The 23,748-nt window shown below is 38.3% G+C and overlaps 1 protein-coding gene and 1 pseudogene across 1 annotated transcript; one reads left to right on the top strand and one right to left on the bottom strand.

Annotated features, from left to right (window-relative positions):
• Positions 1–1,736: 1,736 nt before the first annotated feature.
• On the top strand, positions 1,737–21,883 carry LOC140243835 (uncharacterized). Its single transcript, XM_072323505.1, has 7 exons — positions 1,737–1,942; positions 3,361–3,460; positions 7,159–7,286; positions 9,076–9,157; positions 10,559–10,665; positions 11,741–11,867; positions 20,152–21,883. Exons 1-7 carry the CDS (start codon positions 1,737–1,739, stop codon positions 20,209–20,211), a joined length of 810 nt encoding a protein of 269 aa, XP_072179606.1. The 3' UTR covers positions 20,212–21,883.
• Positions 14,797–17,260, bottom strand: LOC140243969 (uncharacterized; annotated as a pseudogene).
• Positions 21,884–23,748: the final 1,865 nt, after the last annotated feature.

The following is a 23,748-nucleotide window of genomic DNA, read 5'->3' as shown; positions in this document are numbered from 1 at the left end:
GATGTCATAAACTCGAGTAGTCTTCTTATACAGTGGTTCTAATACAAAAACTTTTAAAATTCATAACTTTTGCATCGATTGTCCGATTTTCCTCAAACTTTCACTGATGTGCTCTACTGATGTTGCTGTTTTCACTCAATCTACATTTCTTTGTGGGTTTGGTTTCCTTTAAAGGGAAGGTACAGTATTGGTGGAGATGAGAATTGGGCTTTTAAATTTTGGGGAGATATCAAGAAAACACTTGTGGAAGACGGTACAGAGCATACCATTTTAAGAGGAATTCAAAGTTTATTTGATAGAAATTGGTTTTGGAATGACTGAAATATCCAAAAACAAAGTAAAACAAAGCGATCCTAATAGAAGATGGGCCCCACCTTTTATTAGAATTGCTCTGTTTTGGGTACCACAGCTATTTCAAAACCAATTTTAATTAAATGAATGCTGATTTCCAATTGGAATTACATGCGCTTTCACATTTCATACAAGGTTTCTCATTATCTCACCCAAAAATGTTAGAAACCTGAAGTTAGGTCTCAACCAAAACTATACAATCCCTTTATACCGTCCGGAAATTCATGAAAAACAATTAGCTTCTAGGGCGATAAAGACAAAGCCAAGTATACATGTTATTACATCGTCATCATCATTTGGGAGATGAACAATCATTGACATTGAATAGATATGGAGATGGAGAGAGAGAGGGGGGGGGGTACAGAAAGAGAAAGACAGACAGGAGGACAGAGAACGAGAAAAAGAGAGGGGGAAAAATTAAGAAAGAGAATCAATAGACACAGACTGACCGGTTTACAGAGAATGAGGGAGAGGCGGGGAAGATGGAGATACGGAGGGAGATCGAAAGACAATACTTATTACAGAAGCGAGTGAGGATAAGAAAGTCAAAGCGATCGAGGCAAAAAATCAGAAATAATTAAAGAGAACGTGTGTACGCAACTCATTATATGGGAATTAAGTCTCCTCGTTCATACGAGAACCATGATTATACTGAAAGAGAGAAGTCCAGAAAACGAGTAATATTGTTTATGTATGCACTGTAACTAGCCGAGTCACTTCTTTGTAATCTGCTTATGTCATTCATTCATTCATTTATTTTAATTCAGGACAGGACAAACTTCAGCCATTACTCTTCTTCAGAGCATGTGATCTGTGAAAAAAAAATACGATGATATATTTCTGTTCTATGACGATTTTGTATGTTCATATGACATTCTTTTGTACAATTATAATCGTACAAAACAATGTAATACATATGAACATACAAAGTTTTCAAAGAAAAGAAGTGTAAGGGGGTGGAAGAGAAAACAATTATAATTAAAGAGCAAAATCACAAATCATAATATAGATATGAGTAAGGTAAAACTCATATGTCGATATCATAATGTTTCATCTTAGCAATAAGAAAAACAAAAAACAAAAAACCTTTAATATTATTCTACGATCGAGAAGTGGATCTGAACGTGAGTAGGTCATCTGAGAACCATGTAATGCTCTAAAGTACTTCACTGGGTAAACTTTCCGGAGTGCTTCCCTCGAGTGTCGCCTTTCAGCTAACTACACACTAAGAGATAACGACCCCTGTTCACGGGAAACACCCACAGACCATGTGACCCGTCGTTGCACGTAGACATTGTACTAGACCATTCGATGTGTACACCGACCGGCCAGCTTGTTGATCCACAGTTTCGAATTTCTCCCTTTTAGCAGCAAAATTGTACAACATGGCGCCTTGGAGTATCTACCACATGTTGAGCCATGGAATGAAGTTGGCCCTGGCCTTAGTGTGTTTTGTGCACATGACGGGCAAGACAAGCGCTCAGCATATCTGCACTCGAGACACCAATTCCAACTGCGAGTGCACTTTTAATGACGATGCCAAGACTCATGTGGACTTTTCAACCATTGGGCTGAATTCTGGAAAACCGAAGTAAGTGTAGGAATGACTGTAATGTAGACCCTATGTAACGACATTACGTATTCTTAAGTGTATATCATTCTTCCTTGTTCCAACTGCAACACTATTGGTTGCCCGAATGAGTTGTGCTGTCCTATACTGTTTGTGTTGCGCCATATTATAAAGTTGACCTGTAAAAGTTTTTACTTGGGGAGGGAGGGGAGGGGGTTTGTTTTGCTTATCATGATCTTATTCAAGAATATCGTACGCACCGCGCCCCATCTTTGTGTACCAGGCCTAGTCTCCCTTTCCTATGTAGTTAAATTTTACTAATACAACTTAGTGTAATACAATGCACGTACTAATATCACAGTAGGCCTAGTACATCAAGCGGACACGTAGGGGGAGTGCAGTTGGTTGGCTCGCTGTCAAGGATCTAAGTCCCTTCTCCCCTTAAAGATCAGCTGTGGATCTCGGGACAACAGAACCCTAGGAAAGTCGCGAGTTTTCTATTCTTTATTTTGTTATATTGTTTAGAAGATTCCAAAATATGTGGGGAGGGGAGGGGGAGGGGGTTGCCATATACATGTATAGCTATCCAGTGTCGGTACAAAAATGTTGTATTACTGTTGAATGTATATTCTTGTATAGAAAGGTATTATCTTGGTAAGCGACAGAATAGGAAGAGTTATGTATAATAGGGCCTATATACCGGTATATCAAAAATTAGATTCCGCGTAATCCAGATATACTCTATCATTCAAATTCAGATTCAGATTCAAATTTCATTTTATTGTCCATATAGGAAATTCTTTATGTTGATATTTTATACAAATGGGGATATCTATACTATCATACATACACACATAAGGACATTATATAGGCCTCTAATGGCAGCTTTCAATATACATGCAATCATATACTCACAATACAGTGAACAGATAAACAATTACCAGTTTATTATCCCCATATACCTACACTTTTACGTGGAACAGAAATACACAGTAACATGCAAGAAAGTGAGGCGATGGCGCTGTTTTATATGTGGCTTCTCATAAACGATTAGCAGAAATGGAGGACGATTCAGTCAATCTCCATGACAACAAAACAGACGGAAATCGTGTAGTAGCTACTTTCGTTATCAGTATCGAGTCGTAAACTAATTCCACCACACAGCCTTTATAAAAAGCTGTGCACAGCATGTTAACATACCGTGCGAATAGGCATACTCGCCAGTGGCCATATACCTTATGCTCTCTTCTGCGTGACAGACGAATATCTCGTGTAAGATATTTGCCTGTGATGATCGAGCTCAGCGTTTCGAAAACATACACCATGAAACAACTGCTATCTTTAGAAAGTCATCCTTGACCTTTGAACACCACACTCCGAGTTGAAGTTCCGTCTATGATTTATCTCTCCCTCATTTCGTTCGTGTGTCTTTTTGTCAGGTTCACCTTTGGAACGTACGGGTATCAGGCGGCAGGTGATTTTGAGTACGCTTTCAACCCCTGCTATCCATTCTCAGATGGGGTCTGTGAGAATGTAGTGGTAGGTAAATTTACTGCTTTTCTTTTGCGTATGGCAATTCTTAATCATTTTTTTTTTTGTTTAATGGCCATCTTTCAATTACGCACACAGTAGTGACATACCTTGCATTACACTTGCATTCAGTCTACGTGATTCAAAATTCCTTTATGTACTCATGTAAGCGTTATGTATAGTACTTTATATCGAAATAGAATCATTTTGAATAGAATTGAATGCAATTGAATATACCAGGGTGGTAGTAAAGACATTTACGGGTGCTTTGGAAAAGAGACATTCTCGGAAGTATAACTACCATATTTAAGCGAGGTGTTCATAGCAGACAGAACTTGCCCCGGGTTTGTAAGTGGTTAGAATGATGTAAGGCGGACATAACATGACGAAAATTACAACTGACACCTTTGACTGCGGTATCATTATTGTACGTCAGTCTTGTACATTGTATTTCTAAATTTATGAAATAAAAGGGGACATTGGGGTTGAAGTTGTGCCAAAGAACATATCCGCTATAACACTGGGAAAATGTAACACATATGAGAACATTGGTCCTTCTATACTTTCTGCAACTTATCTGCAATGTATCAAGAACAAAACATGTTTCGTTGAGCTTGACCTGGTATAACCGACGACCTGCTTTCCAAATCAAATGAAAAGTATCGGCCTGCTCAGTATTATGGCAGACCTTCGGACAGAAATGCATCGGCCAACACACATTTGATAGGCTATTTAAATTCAGATTCACCTCATGTTTCATATTTTCAGCAGAACATATTGGAATGTGTCATTCCATTTTTATTCTAGTAGGTCCTGAGTGCATAATATCTTATGTCAAATATAACAGAGAATGTATCAAAAATACCACAATTCCCCAAACATAATTCCCCAATTTTATTTAAAAATATGCTTGGGTAATCTGTATCTAATCAAGAAACAAGAACTAAATCACTGCATCTGGACTAAATATTAAACTATGGTTGGAAAACGATTTCACGTCCGATCCTGTATGCTTCATCGGCTCGTCTGACGTGAAACCGTTTTCGGTAAGATCGGATTCATTGATTATAGATTTCTTGTTTCTTCATTGAATGTTTTCTGCATTAACCAGAACTTACATCAATTAAATCTGAACTGAATTACTTTGTGTCAGTGATGATGGTATGTGAAAAATAGAGGGATTCATTGAAAAGTGTTGCTTGTTGATACCTAACTATAGCGTATGATTTTTGGCAGCCCTATAGTAACTGTAAGGAATATCCCAGAGTCTGCAAGTTATAGTGAAGTCCATTTAGTGAATTTTATGAACTATTGGAATGACTCAATGTCGGACCGATTTCGATAAGCCTACAGGGGGTACTATCGAGTCCTGTCGAATAAAATGTAATGATGATGATGATGATGATGGTAATGATAGTGATCATGAGGTGTGAGGTTCTCTTCAATTTGTCTCCCTCTACAAGTGCAAGATCGCAACTGCTTTAATTCAACAACCATGTCGGCAAAAAGGAACCACGGGACTCGAACCTGTCAATAGTGAGTGTCGTCTACTAATTTCCGGGCCGCGACACCACAACCGCTAGGCTATCCCTGGCTGTCGGCAGTGACCCGATGAACGTGGAACAAATACCAAAGCTCTGATCTCACAAATTTCATTTGTAGAGGGAGACAAATTAAAAAAAAAAACCCTCACATCTCAATTTTTAACCCTCTGCTTAATCTCTTGCTTTCGATGGTGATGATATTTGTAAAAACAATGATAATGTGAAGTATTGGGGTGACTCAAGGTCTGACCACTTCCTAGTCTTGTCGAAAAATACAAGCTGTAATATGTAAATGATAATGATAATAATGATAATGATGATGATTATATTTTTATAAACAATGACAACAACTTAATGGCAAATAGGTCTAGATAATCCTAAGTAACCTTTATGTGGCAAAGAATGTTTAATATTATACACACACCCCACACCCACGAATACATACACACACATACACACACACACACACGCACACACACACACACACACACACACACATCCACGAATAGAATAAATGCCACGATAAAGAAATGTATTGAATGTCAATTGGTATCTATTAAAAATCAAAATATTTGGAGGCGTCCTTCTTCTACCACTATACTGTCAATACACGGATCAATACTAGTAATAGAGTTTCATTGCAAAATGAACACTTTAAAGAAAGTCCAGTATCAGAAACAAAGCAAATTTAACCTTGTCAGTAATACCTTACTTGTAACATAACAAGGAATATTTCATTCAATTCAATTCAATTTTAAAGCATTTTTTTTTTATTCCACATGCTAAAAAGTATAAACAACACAAATACATGTACACGGACATAACATACTGCACATAACGTTTACATAGGAAACAAAAGGAATGATGCAAACAGCTATAGTTAGCATGTGTGGGAATCAGATAAAGACCAAATAGGACTTATCAAGGCCGATTCCCTTACAAATGAAGAGGCTGCAAATTGCGATCAAAGATATACATTTTTAGACTAAATCTAAACCATTAGAAATTATACACAAAATTGCAACAAAAAAGGACAAAATACACCTAAAAGACAAACAAAAGAAAACAAAAAGGCAAATATCCCAAGAATTATTCAGCTGCACTTTGGATTAAAAACATTCTGTATCTACGTTTAAAAGATGATAATGTAGGATATTCTTTGATAAAAGCAGGTAACTCATTCCATGACTTAGCTCCAATATGATTATCTAATTGTAGTCTTTGAAAACTTATATTGGAAAAAGGGTAAACATGTATGTTATTAGCACATCTTGTGTTCTAACTATGGACTGCACAATTTTGAACGAATAACTTGCGGAAGGTGAAAGGTAAAACGCCTTTAAAATATGAAAACATAAATATGACCACTTGTAATTGCACTATTTGATCAATTTTTAATTTCTAGTTTTTTTTAATAATGTTGCAGTGTGCTCAAAAGGGCTTACGTCACAGACTTTTCTTATTGCACGCTTTTGTAATAATAACACATGGTTTAATAAATACAATGAAGTGTGACCCCATACTATTGCACGATAAGTTAGATGGGGGAAAATCATTGTGTGATATATGGTTGAAAGAATCTCTGAAGGAAGTGCATATTTCAAATATCTCATAACACCTACAATTCTGCTTATTTTGATGCAAACATTATATATTATATTATATGGTCTTTCCATGTTAAACCATCATCAATTATCACACCAAGAAATTTGATATTATTCACTTGTTTGATTTTGGCATTTCCTACATGTATTTGTAAAACATTTTCATCTTTTACCTTATTCTTTGTTTTAAAGATCATGTAACATGTTTTTCTATGTTTGATACTAGGCGATTTGCTACAAACCAAAAATATACTTTCTTCATGTCTGTGTTAAACGTTTGATTGACTTTTTTTTTTTTTATAAAAGTTATGATTAATAATACTCCATATTTTCTTATTGTTTTCTTTTTTTAGCAGCTTTATCATATACATCTCAGCTTCACAAGAATGGAGTGAGCTCGTTTTGCGATAACACTAATAATAATAATTAGAATAATAATTATGATAATTAATATAATACTTACATATATACGTGACTTATGTGTGCAGGATTGCACGAGCTTTGTCATGATAATTTGATGTTCTTTTAGAGGGGAAATAAACAATATAAACATTTACAGGCATGCCAAGAGTACAAGCCCGATCCTAAGTATTACAAGATCGGTGACCCCGCCCCGAAGTCATGGACCACGGCAGCGGACGAGTCGATCCAAGTTGTCTACGACTCCACCCAAGACGGCGTCATACGGTGAGTCTGTTTTTGTTTTTATGCCTCCGCCACGAAGTGGTGCCGGAGGCATTATGTTTTCGGGTTGTCCGTCCGTCCGTCCTCCCGTCCGTCCGTCCGTCCGTCCTTCTGTCCGTCCTTCCGTCCGTCCGTAATGAATTTTGTGGACAGGGTAACTATCAAAACCTTTTGAGGTATCCTAATGAAACTTGGCATGTATGTGTATTAGGGGGTGAAGTTGTGCCTATCAACTTTTGGGTGCACACGTGCTCAAGGTCAAAGGTCAAAAGGTCAAGGTCAAATGCTTAAAATTTCACTATTTCCCCCATATCTATGCAATGCCTGAAGATATTTTCTTGAAACTTAGTGTATACATGTATTACCCAATTAAGATTCTCTGGTAAAAGTTTGGGGTCATGAGGTCAAAAGGTAAAAGGTCAAAAGGTCAAGTAAAGTGTTAAAATTTCACTTTTTTCTCTCTATCTTGGAAATTGTTCAAGGTATCTTTATGGAACAAAGTATATATGCATATACTGACTGGCAGTGGTTATCTAGGGAATTTGGGGTTTGTGGGTCAGAGGTCAAGGGCAATACTTCACAATTTTACTATTTTCCTTATATTTATGCAATGCCAGCAGGATTATTTTTTTTTAACTTGATGTATGCATGTATAACCCACTAGATTTTCTCTGGGATTTTTTCTTTTTGCCAAGAAGGCCAAAGGTCAAAAGGTCAAAGATCAAGTGAAAGTGCTGAACTTACTCCTTTCTCCATATCTCGGAAGTGGCTCAAGTTATCTTTAAACTTAGTACATATTTATGTATGTTCTGCCTGACAGTGATTCTTTTATGAATCAAAGGCCAGATGAAAATGATAACAATTTACTGTGCAATACAGAAATTGCACTTTTACTCCATACCTTGAAAATTACGCAAGTGTGTGAACTTATGAAAGGGTCAAAGTCGAAGTTAAAGTTCTTAAATCCCCAAATACATGCTCTCCTATTCATCCAATTAAACATAGGTCAAGGAAGGTGAACATTCGATTGTGACAAACATGTCATTTTAATATGTTGCCAATTTTGTGAAAATGTAATCACACATTGTCCACATGTACTATAGACCTATTAGGAGAATCATGCATTATGGCGGAGGCATACCAGTCGCCATAGCGACATTTCTAGTTATTTATATTTTATGTTAGGTGGAAGGTCAAGAACCTTCTTCTAAATGTCTAGGCACTTGCAACAGAGTATACGCCATATACATGATATACTTTGTGGTGGGAGTGTACTAGAAAACCTTCAAAACTGTCCCTTGTAGTTTGTGGCTTACATAGGAATTTCCACTTTCAAACGATGAAAGTCAAAGGGACCCAAAACATATAAAAATACACAAAATCATTAACATGAATAACAGCCAGGTATTACAGACACAATAAAAAATGAACGCATAAATCATCTCAAGCGCATTCACCAGCACAGGATACATAAAGCAAACACTGAAGGAGATGACTTAAGGACGTATTCTCGCATTTCCACGTGACGTTTTCTCTTTTTCTATACACATATGATAACAGCATGAAACAATAACAGCTTTACACTAAAAAAATCCACACTTCACCTATCCATTCCCTTCTGTAGTCCTCGACTGAGTACGCAATCTCAGTCGATGATTATGATGTAACTAATTCCTGACACTTTTTCTATTCATCTCTATACTATGAGGAGATTTTCTTTTCTCCAGTTTGAAAGGAAGTGCCCATCGAGGCCTTACTGATGCAAACTTTCTCTTTCCTTTCCCTGTCGTAGGACCTCGACTGTAACATACAGGTGCTTGGCGACTGCGTTAGATCCTACGCTATCGCTGGATTCTGTGGGAGACAGCAAATACGTGAGTACAATGTACACGGCAGATACTGTAGGTCGCACACCCGCAAATGAAATGGAACATTCCAGGTCTTTGGTATATATTCAAGATGCCATATACCATACAGTATATTGAAAAATAGATAAACAAGCAAACAAACAAAACAAAAACAAAGACAACTTGATGCACAACAAGGAATACTATCGCCATATAAAATTGATATAGGAAGTGGATGAGGCAGAGGTCATCTATACGATTTCCATCCTTTTGAAGTCAAAGAAATGCTTGTCTTATAGTAAAGAGAGAGAATAGTTGCTTGTGATGAGACTGTTGTTTCCCGTCAGTGACATGTGAGTCGACCTGAACCTCTCATAGAATGTCAGGACTGACGTTTCGCAAGTTTTGAGCTAAGTTTAGAATACGAAATATATTGAATCCTATTAGATATCATTTCAAAATCAGTTAGAGTTTAACATTTAGAGGTTCCCCCTGAACGGTTGGCTGCCTTTCTGCCCGGTCATCCCTGACCCAGTCATCTGGATCTATACAGCGTCACTTTTGCATTCCAGCATAATGATAACATTGTGATCAAGAGACAAAGTTCAGAAGTGACAAGGAGGATGCCTTATTACCCCCTTTACAGATTTACACACACACACACACACGCATTATTGAATTGGAAACCAAAGAGAAAACGATAGTAATTTGTAATTGTTGTGGTGATTACATTTATGTATTTTCTTTTCTTCTCCGTCCTTCGACAATCCTCCCTTTACAAAACGTCCTTCCTCCATTTGCAAAACGATAGACACGTTAATTTGAAGCTCTGACAATGTCATCATTTAACTTTGAAGGTGAGAAGGCACTTCAGTAAAATCAGGTAGGTGGAAGAGAGACCTCTCTGGTATAATATCCACTCTCAACAGGACTGTGACGTAACGATAGGGACATGATAAATCGTCCTGTTCCTCTATCGCCCATTATTATGTAGACGGCAAAGATGCCCCCACCCTCATGCCACAGACTAGTTTGAAATTAGCGAGTCTCATTTCATTTACCGATTAACAAAGCGTTTTCTTTTATTGTTAGATTATTGAACCTTCGTTAATTCCCAACTACCGTAGACTCCCGTTTTAACGAAGTTCTCGGGACCGGCAATTTTTTCTCGTTATTTCGAAATTTCGTTATAACGGAACAAATAAACAATAGAAATACATAGAGTGGATAATGATGTGCCTGAATTTTTACTTCGTTGTAACCGGAATTTGATGTCACCGTGTTTGTTATAACACGAGTGCACTGTATACGAACCCTATTTATTCATTTTTTCCCTTTTAGCAGTCGTTGCGCTATGGTTTTACTCCCTCGATTCTCCCGAAATTATACATTATACCATCGTTTCATTAATGTTTACCTTTGCTACAGGATTTCACCGTCACCACATGTCAGGCGTGTAGGCCGCGTGTGGCGAATTGCCCCGTCAAGTCTTCTTCTTCGAACAAAATCACAGTGGGCGGAATCTTGTGCATTGTGTAAGTATGACGTCATAACCTCCTTGTAAAAGTTTGACATTATTTGGCTCCCTCCTGTGAGGAATCAAGGATGATTTAAGACCATTCAGTCTGTGTATTCTACATTTCTTTTTTTTTTTTGTCACACCAATGACCGACTAGGCAGCGAGGTGATTTTTTTCCTCTACATTAAATCTTCGTCTTCAATCTTTAACCAATGCGCACTGTTGCAAGTTGTGCCGTCGAAGATAAGATAGTCCTTCAAGTTGTGATTATAATTATTTACCTCTCTCACGTTCTCCTGTGTTCCATTTATACATTCAGGATTATATCATTAAATTGAAAATTGTTCACCCTCAAGTTACCCACAATAATTACAGAGCGATTGCAGGGATATGAAAAAAGACAACAATAGTAATCGAGATGATAAAAAACAAACAAAATAGTAATAATAATGATAATAATAATGGCGACAATAATAATAATAGTAACAATAGTGATAAAAATAATAATACTAGTAACCAGATCGAGTGCAAACGCTCCAAAAAGCAGCATTACTGGGGACGGCACGAATCCTGAGAAAAGTACCGGAAGTCTAAGGTTCCAGGATGGAACTTGACGTGATATTAATCTCCAAGAGATATCTTGTGAAGATAGAGATAACAATAATAGTAACAATAATAATAATGATAATAGTAATAATAATAATAATAATAATAATAGTAATAGTTTATCTTTAGCGTTGTCAACATGCTTAGACCACCTACATGAAACTTCGGTCAGTGCAATCAAACCTGCAGACGCACCGCAAACGCTCCCCGTAGCGTATGCTGCAGCCAGACCGCCGCCACGCGGCGCACACACAATTCAGCCTCTCACTGGATACTTATACTAACAGACCAATTATGTCATACTTTAAGGAACTGCGGCGGGGTTCGAATTCTTGACGTCTTAACGAAAGCACAATTTGCCCTTCCAATAGAACACAACGTATGGCAGGATATCATTATTCACCAGTCATTGTATGATTTTTCCACTGAATCGCTAGATATGGAGGCGGGAATGTTGTAATGTTGTTGTGCCCTGCCTGTCACAGGTTCACCGTAACGGTAGTCCTCTATCTGGTAGGGGGAGTGCTGTTCATGAAGTACCAAAGGGGCGCGTCCGGGACTGAAGTTATTCCCAATTATGGATTTTGGAAAGATTTTCCCGGTTTGGTGAAGGTGGGTCTGTCAATCAATCAGTCAATCGATCAATCAATCGATCAATCAATTAATCAGTCAATCAATTATTCAATCAAATTAATCAATCAATCAGTCAATCAACCTATCCATCTCTCTTTCTGTCACTCGTAATCTATCTGTCTATTTACTAGTATTTATCTTTATATTTCTTTCTTATCTATCTATCTATCCTTTCACCCATCTGTCTAAACGACATAATTATGTGTTTGTCTATATTTTGTATGTTATATGTATGCATATAGTAGTAGTCAATCTGTACATTTCACATTGGAATATACACTGTATTTATCCGATTTTCTCTTTGTGTCCCATTTTTCATGTGAATCATTAGCGCAAAGTATCTTTTTTTTTCTTTCTTTTCGACTGATGAGCTCCAATGATAATCATAGCACCTTTAGAAATAGGAACGTTTATCAAGATAGAAGTATATTACTCTTCTATGCTTGGCATTACATTTTCTTTTGATAGCTAGGAGAAAATAAAATCTGTAAAATTCTCTTCAAACACAGTTTTTGAAGTGGATACACACGATAACTATAGAGAAAAGTACACGTAATCCTCACTTTTTTTTTTTAAAGATGAGTTGGAAGAGTGTTGATAATCGCTGTGGCATAATTGTGATAGTGTATGTGTGTGATAGTGTATGTGTGTGTATGTGTTTGTGTGTGTGTGTGTGTGCGCTAAACGTTACCCACCATGTGCATCGTCAGTAACTTTACTATACTCTGATAATGTTTTTTTTTGAAACTGTGGGTGTCACGTGAGTGACTTTTTTTTTTTCTGCTACTCTGACACCGAAAGAACGGAAATTCAAACTGTTTGCATGCAGTTATGTTCGAGTTTAATCTTTCAAATCTTTGTAGCTTTCTCGTTCACAATACATTGGGCATAAAAGATAGTATGAAACAAATCACAAATACATAACTGGGTTTTCTTGGATGACCCGAACTGGTGATCCCCTCAACTTGGCTCAGTCGTTCTCGATGTCGGATACACTCGTCGTCGACCTCGGCACAGTCGCTTGGCTTGTCTCTTGGAAGCACCCCTTTGACTTGGCCACTCAGTTAGACGCTACCCTATCGGCGGTCCTCTCAGCTCCTCGGCCTTCACTAGTCCCTGCAACCACACAGACTCCTGCCTTGACCCGCGATGCCCGAGCTCAAGCGACGACGAGCAGGCAAATAGAGATTGAGCCCCGTACCAAAGTTCGGATCATAACTGTCCAGGTTCAGTTTAGATCAGCAGCTGGAGCTCGCATCTCACCGACGTGGAAAACCCCCAGAAAAAAAAAAAAAACGACTGCTGCCTAAGCGGAGATCTACGCTGGATGTCTGATTAAAGTGTTTCTCCTCGATCCTCTACAATACTCAGCTTTTTATTAGCTTCCCTAACCATAGATGTTCACACTTAGTCCCTTACACTCCCATACACTTGCTTTTTCATGCCTTTCCTACACTAGAGAAATCATCCAATCATCATGCTTAAATATTGCCCTATTGAAACTGTACACAATATGTCTAGCCATCGTCTAGACTGCTGTTACATAACATCTTTACTCATGAACTTGTGAACAATAAATTACAACCAACATCTAAAGAACATTCCTAGCCTCCACCTGGATGGGAGCTATTACATAACACCTCTATTCACTCAATTTCTATAGTCTGAGTTAATACATAATACTGCAAACCGGGCATGCTGTTGCCATGCTATTTCTTTAACTCTTACTTTGTCTCATTTCATGTGACTGCCCTGCCTAAATTTGACTAATCTAGACATGCTGTTGCTATGCCAGTTTATTCTTTTACTTTTACTTTGTCTCATTTAATGTAGATTTCCAGACAGTCAGTCTCTTGCAGTTTGACCTAGTGGCTTTCTAGGACAACTTTAAAACCCTAAATCTTTACAAATTCAAACAAGTTCGATTTCACTTCACTGGCAAAATCAAAGATAAATTTCTCTCCTGACAATATCCCCCACCTTAAGATATAATTGGGGATACCAAAATTATATCCTACAAGAAATTTATGAAACCTGCTATTCAATCAACCAACATATTATTCACAGTGTATGTCAATATGCATATGTTCAAAAGACAGACTGATAGACATCAATATCAACAGCATATATGCATCATACATTACATTATCCTTTTCTCTTCTGCTATTCTTGTTCTAAAAAGACGCAAATTCATAATCATCTCCCAGGCCTTTTAACAACCAACTTTTGCTTTGTTGGTATTCCTAATAAAGGCCTTATAGCTTACTTAATACATCTTCAAATGCATAAGCTTTAAGTCTTCTATAACTAAAATAGAACCATCAAACCTGTATATACCAAATCTTCATTGCCTCTAATAATGATACCTTTTAGCAATAATATCTCTACTATCACACATTCCTGCTCAGATATCCTAATATGTTTGTCTGTACCTTTGCTTTCATTTCCCGATACTTCCATGTTGCACAAACCTTACAACAAAATAATATTGTTGCTATTTACATGTTTACCTGGATGAAAATCTACTGAAATGTAATATTACTACCTAATTAACACCTGCTACCTCTTAGTACGCCTACAACTGTAGTGTTCTAATACCTCATGTATACTTAAATACATATACTGTGAAATTTAACCAAGCCTTAAGCATTATTCCCTACTCTTAATCCCTTTACATCTACATTATAATCGCGATTCGCTGATCCTGTAAGAGAAATAAGAGAGAGAGAAAGGCTTTTGTAGCATTTGCACTTACATGCGCATTATTTCATTCATGACAACTCAACAAATATGTGTTTCATCATTATGTTCTTCTCTTTCTTTGAGCTGCACCTCGTCAGCATGTAATGGAAAAGCAAGGACCATTACAAACAACAATATAAACAGTTACAGCAATCTACTCATGAGGTCAGCCGTTCGGCCTTTTGACTAGCAAAATGGACGGAGAGTTAGAAGGCTCGATTATTCCTAATTTCAACATGGAATCAACTTCCTCGCTAATCTCCTCTTCCATAGCCTGAGGTACCCTATGAGGCGGAGATCGCACTGGTTGATCAGTCGTCAACGAGATTCCACATTGGACTGGATCTACCGTTACCATGTCAACAAACTCCATCTGCACTACACTAGGCACACTGGGCATCTCCCTATTCCAATCAGAACCAGCCTCTGCCATATCTTCCTCGTCAGCCATGACCTCAACAACTTCCTCATTGCCTTCGACCCCCTCAACCTCAAAGCAACTGGCCACTGGCACTTCCTCATGTCGACTATCTTTGCCAATAGTCCTTTGGCATACATCACATGACCTACAGAAATTAGCCACATCTTCCGACATCCAAGGCCAACAGAACTGAGTCTGAATCTTAGACAAAGTATTGTTGATACCCAAGTGTCCACCTGGGAGTGAGTCATGTGCGACTCGCATTATCTCGTTCCTACGAGGCTTAGGCACTACGAGCAATTTAGGACCTATGCCCTGATTACTTTCATCCTTTTCCCGCCTAACTAGAAACCCCCGTTCACACACAAACTTGCCCTTGGAATTATCAACATGTCCTATTTTCTGCCACAGAGGGCGCAACGACACATCATCTTTCTGTTCCTTTAGAAATTCACTCGACCGCACATTATCAACAGGATCTGCAACAGTCAAACCTTTACTAGGCCTTGAATCCTTCACCTTTTGTGCACGAGTTTGATCAGCCATCCCTGTATCATCCAGCTCACCTGGGCTTGCGACCTCGACGTCCTGTTCTACACCATCATTTGAACTTTCTAGACCCATATCCGGGGTTATAACCTCTACATCCGGGTCAGACACAACACTCTTTGGGACCCAATGCAGATTGGGGTCACTCGGTTCACGAGCCCCTTCTACATTCCCGATAACTACCTCACTCAAACAATCAGGCATGCACACGGCTTCAACTTCCCCTTCAAAATATGGCGAGTCAACAGCTACCTTAGCCACGGGAAAACGCCTAACCGTACCGTCAATTAACCTCACTGCCTGATGTTGACCTGTTAATTGGTCATTTCTAACCAATCTCTCCTTCACCACACACGTACTACAACCTGTATCACGCAAAACAGACACGGGTGTATTATCTGGCATCAGTCTTCCAGACACAACCGGCATACGATTCACCATCGCAGCGACATCAATGCATGCCATTCCACCTTTTTCATCCACTTCACTCTTTACACACTCAAAGCCGTTGATCACTCTCTCGAGGAAACAACCTGCCGTCGAACCAACCACTCCCTACTCAGACTCACCCCGTGACACCTCATTCGTCACATTCATGTCTACTTTTGGGGCCGTACCTTCCCCAGCACCCATCAAACCTTGAGCTGATACAGGCCTAGACATCATGGGACAATCTCTTTTCATGTGATTTGTGTTTCCACACATATAGCAACCCCTGCTCTGAAAAGTCCTATTCCCATAGCCTTTCCTGCCTTTGACTGAGCATCAGCCGGTTTCTGATACGTACTAGTCTTCTTGATCTGATTTTGTTGGGGCGGTTTGCTATCCGGCTTTGAATCGGATCGGTTTCTTTCCGATCTCTGTACACCCGAAAATGCATGAGGACCGTGAGCTTCTACATAGATTTCTGCGCAGTCAACTACCTCCTTGAAATCTTTACATTTTCGTTCCTTGACAAACCTAACTACTTCTCTGGGACAATCTATCAGAAATTGCTCTTGCAAAATCAAATCTTCTAGATCCTTTCTAGTATCCCCAATCTCGGCCTCTTCCACCCAATGATCAAAATACCCCTTCATTCGAGTAGCAAACTGCTTTGGGCGCTCAAACTTCAATGGCTTAGCTGATCTGAAACTCCGCCTATACCCCTCTTCAGTGAGATGATAATATGACATCAACTCATGCTTCACTGTAGCATAATTCTGGCGATCATCAGCACTCATCCGATTCACAACATCTAACGCTTTGCCTGTTAGATTGGAAATCAAATACAACACCCACATGTCTACCGGGATATTCTGACTCTTCATCAACATTTCGAACTTTGTGACATAAGCATCAAACTTATCATGTGCGTCATCAAATCGACCTACTTTCAGCTTTAAGCCAGCTAACTGGGGCCTACCAACATTTGCTGTTCCTTCCCTTACACGCAACTGTGCTAATTTTATTTCGTGTTCGCGCGCCTTTTCTAGAGCATCGCGTTCACGCTCAGCTTCACGTGCTTCACGATCAGCTTCACGGGCAGCTTCACGGGCAGCTTTAAGCTCTGCTTCAATTGCCTGGCATCGCTCTGAAACAAGCTACTCAATTCACCACCACTAAGGCCCATTTCTCTGCCTAATGAAGAGAACTCTCTGATTTGCTCAACACTAGCCATACTGACTATGTAACTTCCAGACTAAGCAGACGTGTAATCGTACACAACAACAGCTGATTAACACCTAGCTATCAAAGTTCGACAAAAGTACTACCTTGCAGCCAGCGTACTTAACAACAATTTGTATCTCCGAATGAGCATACAATTGCAAATGACAAACAGCTGAAATTCACTCAACAAGTATTCCACATACCCAACCGCTAGCAGGCTAGTACATTGTCAAAAGCATACCAGAATGCAAGCAATGTGAAACGACACGAGCTCACTTTACAAACATTCCACTTACCAAGCATGCCTTGTCAATAAGCATACTAGAGCTGTATCTCCCAATGAGCATACAATTGATTTGGGACTGTACAACTACAAACCCAACACTACAATCCATCAAACATGCCTATACCAGGCGACATCAAGGGCGTAACCTTGCAATAAAGTAACACTCCGCACAAACTAATTCATGCACGCAAACCCCGAGTCTATCAAACTGCCTCTAACCGGCAACACCAAGGGCGTAACCTTGAAAAAGGAGTAACACTCCACATAGACTCGCGCACAGATTCATTCATGCATGCAACCCTGAATCTATCACACTGCCTCTAACCGGCAATACCAAGGGCGTAACCTTGAAAAAGGAGTAACACTCCACATAGACTCATGCACACAAACCCGAATCTATGAAACATGCATATAACATGCAACACCAAGGGCGTAACCTTGAAAATGGAGCAACACTCCACACAGATTCAATACCCGAATCCACATCACACATGTGCCTCTAGTAGGCAACACCAAGGGCATAACCTTGGGGAGAAAAACTTCAATCAAACTGTCACGTAAGGCGACATACTCGCACGATTCACACTGGGGTAATGTTTCCGATCAAACATACGAAACAGTTATCATATCGACAATAATAACATGCAATATATGACAGTAATGCGTACGATTGAGCAATGAAGCTTCAATCATGAATCAAACACAAACATCGCATTTAAGCCTAAAGCATGTTAAAAGAGTATCTAAACAACTTTTTCTAATCAGGTAGCAGTGTCTCGGTGGGACCTCCAAATTGTCACGTGAGTGACTTTTTTTTCTGCTACTCTGACACCGAAAGAACGGAAATTCAAACTGTTTGCATGCAGTTATGTTCGAGTTTAATCTTTCAAATCTTTGTAGCTTTCTCGTTCACAATACATTGGGCATAAAAGATAGTATGAAACAAATCACAAATACATAACTGGGTTTTCTTGGATGACCCGAACTGGTGATCCCCTCAACTTGGCTCAGTCGTTATCGATGCCGGATACACTCGTCGTCGACCTCGGCACAGTCGCTTGGCTTGTCTCTTGGAAGCATCCCTTGACTTGGCCACTCAGCTAGACGCTACCCTATCGGCGGTCCTCTCAGCTCCTCGGCCTTCACTAGTCCCTGCAACCACACAGACTCCTGCCTTGACCCGCGATGCCCGAGCTCAAGCAACGACGAGCAGGCAAATAGAGATTGAGCCCCGTACCAAAGTTCGGATCATAACTGTCCAGGTTCAGTTTAGATCAGCAGCTGGAGCTCGCATCTCACCGACGTGGAAAACCCCCAGAAAAAAACGACTGCTGCCTAAGCGGAGATCTACGCTGGATGTCTGATTAAAGTGTTTCTCCTCGATCCTCTACAATACTCAGCTTTTTATTAGCTTCCCTAACCATAGATGTTCACACTTAGTCCCTTAGGCTGCGTTCACATAGAAGTATTCGGTATTCGGTATTCGGTATTCGCTATTCGGTATTCGCTATTCGGGCCCCGAATACACCATCACCCGCACCGTCAACTCACCATCCCATGCAGTGAGGATTTCTTCCTCCTACATCCTAGCAAATCTTATTAACAATTTCTAAACTGCATCAGAAGGTCAGTCTACATGCTTATTTTTGCTAAAGGGCAAATCCAGACCAAAATTGTCATTATTTCATAAACGAGAGACGGTATACGCTGCAAGAAAATCGAACATGTTCGATTCCCACTTTGCTATACTTTTCGCAGCTATTCGGTACTTTCGAATAGTGCCCTCCTATGTGAACCGGTGTGAGGAAATCCTATCGTTCGATTCAAGCTATTCGCGTGCCCTCGAAAAACGAGCCCGAATACCCGAATAGTATACTTCTATGTGAAAGCAGCCTAACACTCCCATACACTTGCTTTTTCATGCCTTTCCTACACTAGAGAAATCATCCAATCATCATGCTTAAATATTGCCCTATTGAAACTGTACACAATATGTCTAGCCATCGTCTAGACTGCTGTTACATAACATCTTTACTCATGAACTTGTGAACAATAAATTACAACCAACATCTAAAGAACATTCCTAGCCCCCACCTGGATGGGAGCTATTACATAACACCTCTATTCACTCAATTTCTATAGTCTGAGTTAATACATAATACTGCAAACCGGGCATGCTGTAGCCATGCTATTTCTTTAACTTTTACTTTGTCTCATTTCATGTGACTGCCCTGCCTAAATTTGACTAATCTAGACATGCTGTTGCTATGCCAGTTTATTCTTTTACTTTTACTTTGTCTCATTTAATGTAGATTTCCAGACAGTCAGTCTCTTGCAGTTTGACCTAGTGGCTTTCTAGGACAACTTTAAAACCCTAAATCTTTACAAATTCAAACAAGTTCGATTTCACTTCACTGGCAAAATCAAAGATAAATTTCTCTCCTGACAGTGGGACATATACGTATTGTTCACATACGGTGGGAGAAGCGTTCAGTGCCATTAAAATAGTCACAGTTGATCGTAATAACCAAGATAAATGGACGAGAAATGTACTCCTTCGTGCCCATCATTTTTATAAGTTTCTTTTTTCTTTCCTTTCTTATCTTCCTCTGTAGGATGGCTTTCTATTCGTCATATCTCCATGCAGGAAAGATGGTTATTCGTCCATGGACTGATCGACTCTTTTTTGACCTACACAGGGTCAGGAGAGTACAGGAAAGTTCGAAATAATATAATGAACCTTTGGGAGAGCAGAAATATTTTTAGAATGTGTATTTTTGGAGATATATGGTAAACATTATGCATCATGAATCCTGGTAAAGGAGGAATTTTTGACTTAACAAGGATAGACCATTTCGATCTTCTGGCAACAAAATTGTGATGTGAATAGACTCGTAAGGGAAAAATTTGTGCCTTACGATTAGAAAATCATATTTTACCTGTACGTGTATATCATTGTGCAATTGTTAAAATGACGATGAAATTGATTCAATAGGTTTGTCTTGGAAACGCGATGGTAGTCAAAACACATAAAAAAATCTTTTACACATTATGTTTCAGTGTGAACAATACGCACTTGTGATTTATCTTACAATATCTTGTTGCCAGGTAGAACTTGCTGCAGCTGTAAAATCCAAATGTGAGATGTACTTCTTCTCTTGACATCGAGTTTATGATGATGTATTATCACTATTAACCATTGGCTACCATTAAATACTTTGAATCGTCTCTGCAGTCTTCAGCTACTGCTGTGTCAAGCAAGCCTCGTGCAGACACTTCAGTTGCAGGCCACACTTTAATGCATCCATACATCTGTATTAAAAATGAAAGTGTAAGTACCTCAGTCTGTGTCGTGATGATACTTCTCGTCGTGGTAACATTGACACTTAAGAGTCAAACACAAATGTTCCCCTTTTGTATGAAACGTTTCAGGAAGTTGCCTTGTAAGGGCTGTCTAACCTATTTCGAGGCATAACTTTACTCTTTTATTAGTGATCATCCTGTTATTACTTGACCAAAGATTTCCTCTTTTTTGTTCAAAATGTTCGACTTATTATTATTTTTTTTTTTGGTTGAAAATCCATTGTGTTTTAAGGTATATGTAGTCTGATGTTCTTTCGTAATTAATATACAGTACTCCCATATTGCATTATTCTCTATGTTGACTCTGTTAATTACCTCCGGCAGATAAACTGCCTTGTACTTTGTAAGCTGTCATTGAAGTCGTACTATATATTCGTAAGGAGAAATTACTGTAGTTGATTTTCATATTTGCATAGATATAGGTCCTACTCTGTATCCTGCTGCTTGGCTATAAGCCAAAGTCAAAACTGCATTTGAATATTGTTAGAGTCACGTTTATGTGTCTTAGCTGACTTCAAGAAATGTTATTTGACGAAGTCTATTGTAGAGCGCGCACGCGTGTGTGTGGATGTGTGTTTTTTTTTTTTTTTTTTTTTTACTACGGAATAGTGTATAAAGATGGCTATTTTCAACCTTTGTTTTTTGATTTGCAAACAGGTGTAAACATTTTGACAATTAAGTCTAAAGCAAGTCATCGAACCTGTTACAGGAGATAACCCTTGAAACAATCTGGCGTGATATGAGACTTCGAAAAGTTGTGGAGCCAACGAAAGTCTTTCTCAAAATGGACTGCTAATTTGCTTGTAGAGCGTGTGTGTTACGCCTTTTTGTTGCTTGCTGTTCTCAAAAGAAAAAAACGAAACAAAACAACAATATTGTATTATATATGTGACGGTGTTGTTTTCTGTTTAATTGTAAGACTGATTACGTCATTATCTTTCGCCAGTCAAAATTGGGCGGCTTTCATTATCTCCGTACAGTTTACTATGCTCTGTTGACAATGTAGATGTTCATATTTATTTCTGGAACATTGTCGTTACTTGCCATTGTAAAGTGTGATTGTATATAGCCCGTTGTCGTCAATACATTATTGGTAATTGATTCAACGCAATTCAATTTAATTCATGTATTCATCAGTGCCAGTCCAAATTGGTTTACATAAGTGTGCAAATACGTAAACAATATCACTGACATTATACAGTAGAATAATACGTCACTTCCGATCATCTTCAACATGACCAGAAGTTATTTGCAATATTCTGAAATACATATTAGAATAATTTCATGAAACTAGAGCTATTTGTATAGGCGAAATGAAAAAAATACAGGAAATTAATACAATAGGCTTATTATTCATCATACAGTAGTTTAAAGAAAGTTTACCTTGGACGCTAGTGAAAGGTTGGGAATTTGTACTGTTCCTGTGTGTGTGTGTGTGTTTGTGTGTGCGCGCGCCTGTATTTAGGCTTTACAATTCCACGTTTATGTATAAGAGATTATTGGGTATAATAAGTGAGGATGTTTTTCGTTGCTTTCATTTCTTTCTGATATTCGGAAAAAAGAAAAGGGGAAGGTATCAGGCTAAGGAAATATATAACTAAGTCAGTTAGTAGTCTATAATGTGTTTCATAATGTGATTAAAGTGGCTAGTCGGATATACAACAGTATTATATACTTGGATTAAGCAGGAGACACAAGGCACAAAAATGAATATATATATACATATATATATATATATATATATATATATATATATATATATATATAGATAGATATATAAATGAATAAAAGAATTGATAAAGAAATAAACGTAAAGAAATAAAGCTGTTAGAATCGTGTCACAGCATCATAGAATGATGTAACAGAATAACATGTAACAAACGCAAACAGAAAAAGCTGACCAGAAATGAATATTATTTACTAGTAGAAAATTTAGCAAAGAAAATTCTTTGCTCAATTTTCCACGAAGAATAACATGTAAATACACTTGTACTAATAAAAGATATAAGGGTACAAACTGTACTAAAAAATTCCAGATACCTAACCGAAAAATATACGTAAACACAAACTAATTAAATATGTTATATTTTATGCTATAAAACATATACATTTTTATCGTAATCGTACAATCATGACAATTTTGTCTCATTCTTTTATAAATGTATATCTATCTTTTTCATCAACACTATTCACGTCTTTATCATTCGTATCATTATTTTTGCAAAAACAAAAACACCCAAGTGTATAAATTGCCTTTTATAACGGCCAACTGTGACACCGTTTCAGAAGGTCATAGTACCTTGTTCTTCATCAGAAGAAGATTAATCCTCCGTGCACACTTCTAGGATTAGTCAAATTAATAGATCTCAGTGATTTCGAGTCCCATGTTTTCGGATTATCCTTCCTTGCGGGCCGATTCCACTTGTGAAAATATGATAGTGCAGCGCATCCCATAACTTCCAGAAATATCACCGAAAAGTTTCGTCCGCATTTCTTTAAATTTTGGCCAGCGTTTTGGAAAAAAAAAAATCAGCTTCAAATGATATAAATTGTATTTAACCAAAAGAACATTTTCCTCGTTAACTATTTCCGATAGAAAAAATATCAACGTTTATGAAAATTTGATGAGAAAAGAGATGAAAACTCAAGACTCTGTTGGATTGCATTTGTCGTTATCTAGTGGAAATGTAGTGTCCTTTTTCCCATACACGTATATCACTGTTATCACACGTACTATTACACAAGTTATACTTGGTGATTTTAATTGGATTCACATCAGAGAAATATTACGATTTTTTTTCCTTTATTAATAATGTCTAATATTCCGTGGCGGATGTATGGTACATCTA

Source organism: Diadema setosum, chromosome 20 (assembly GCF_964275005.1).
Source record: "Diadema setosum chromosome 20, eeDiaSeto1, whole genome shotgun sequence".
Classification (NCBI taxonomy): domain Eukaryota; kingdom Metazoa; phylum Echinodermata; class Echinoidea; order Diadematoida; family Diadematidae; genus Diadema; species Diadema setosum.
This window is presented reverse-complemented; position numbering and strand designations above follow the sequence as displayed.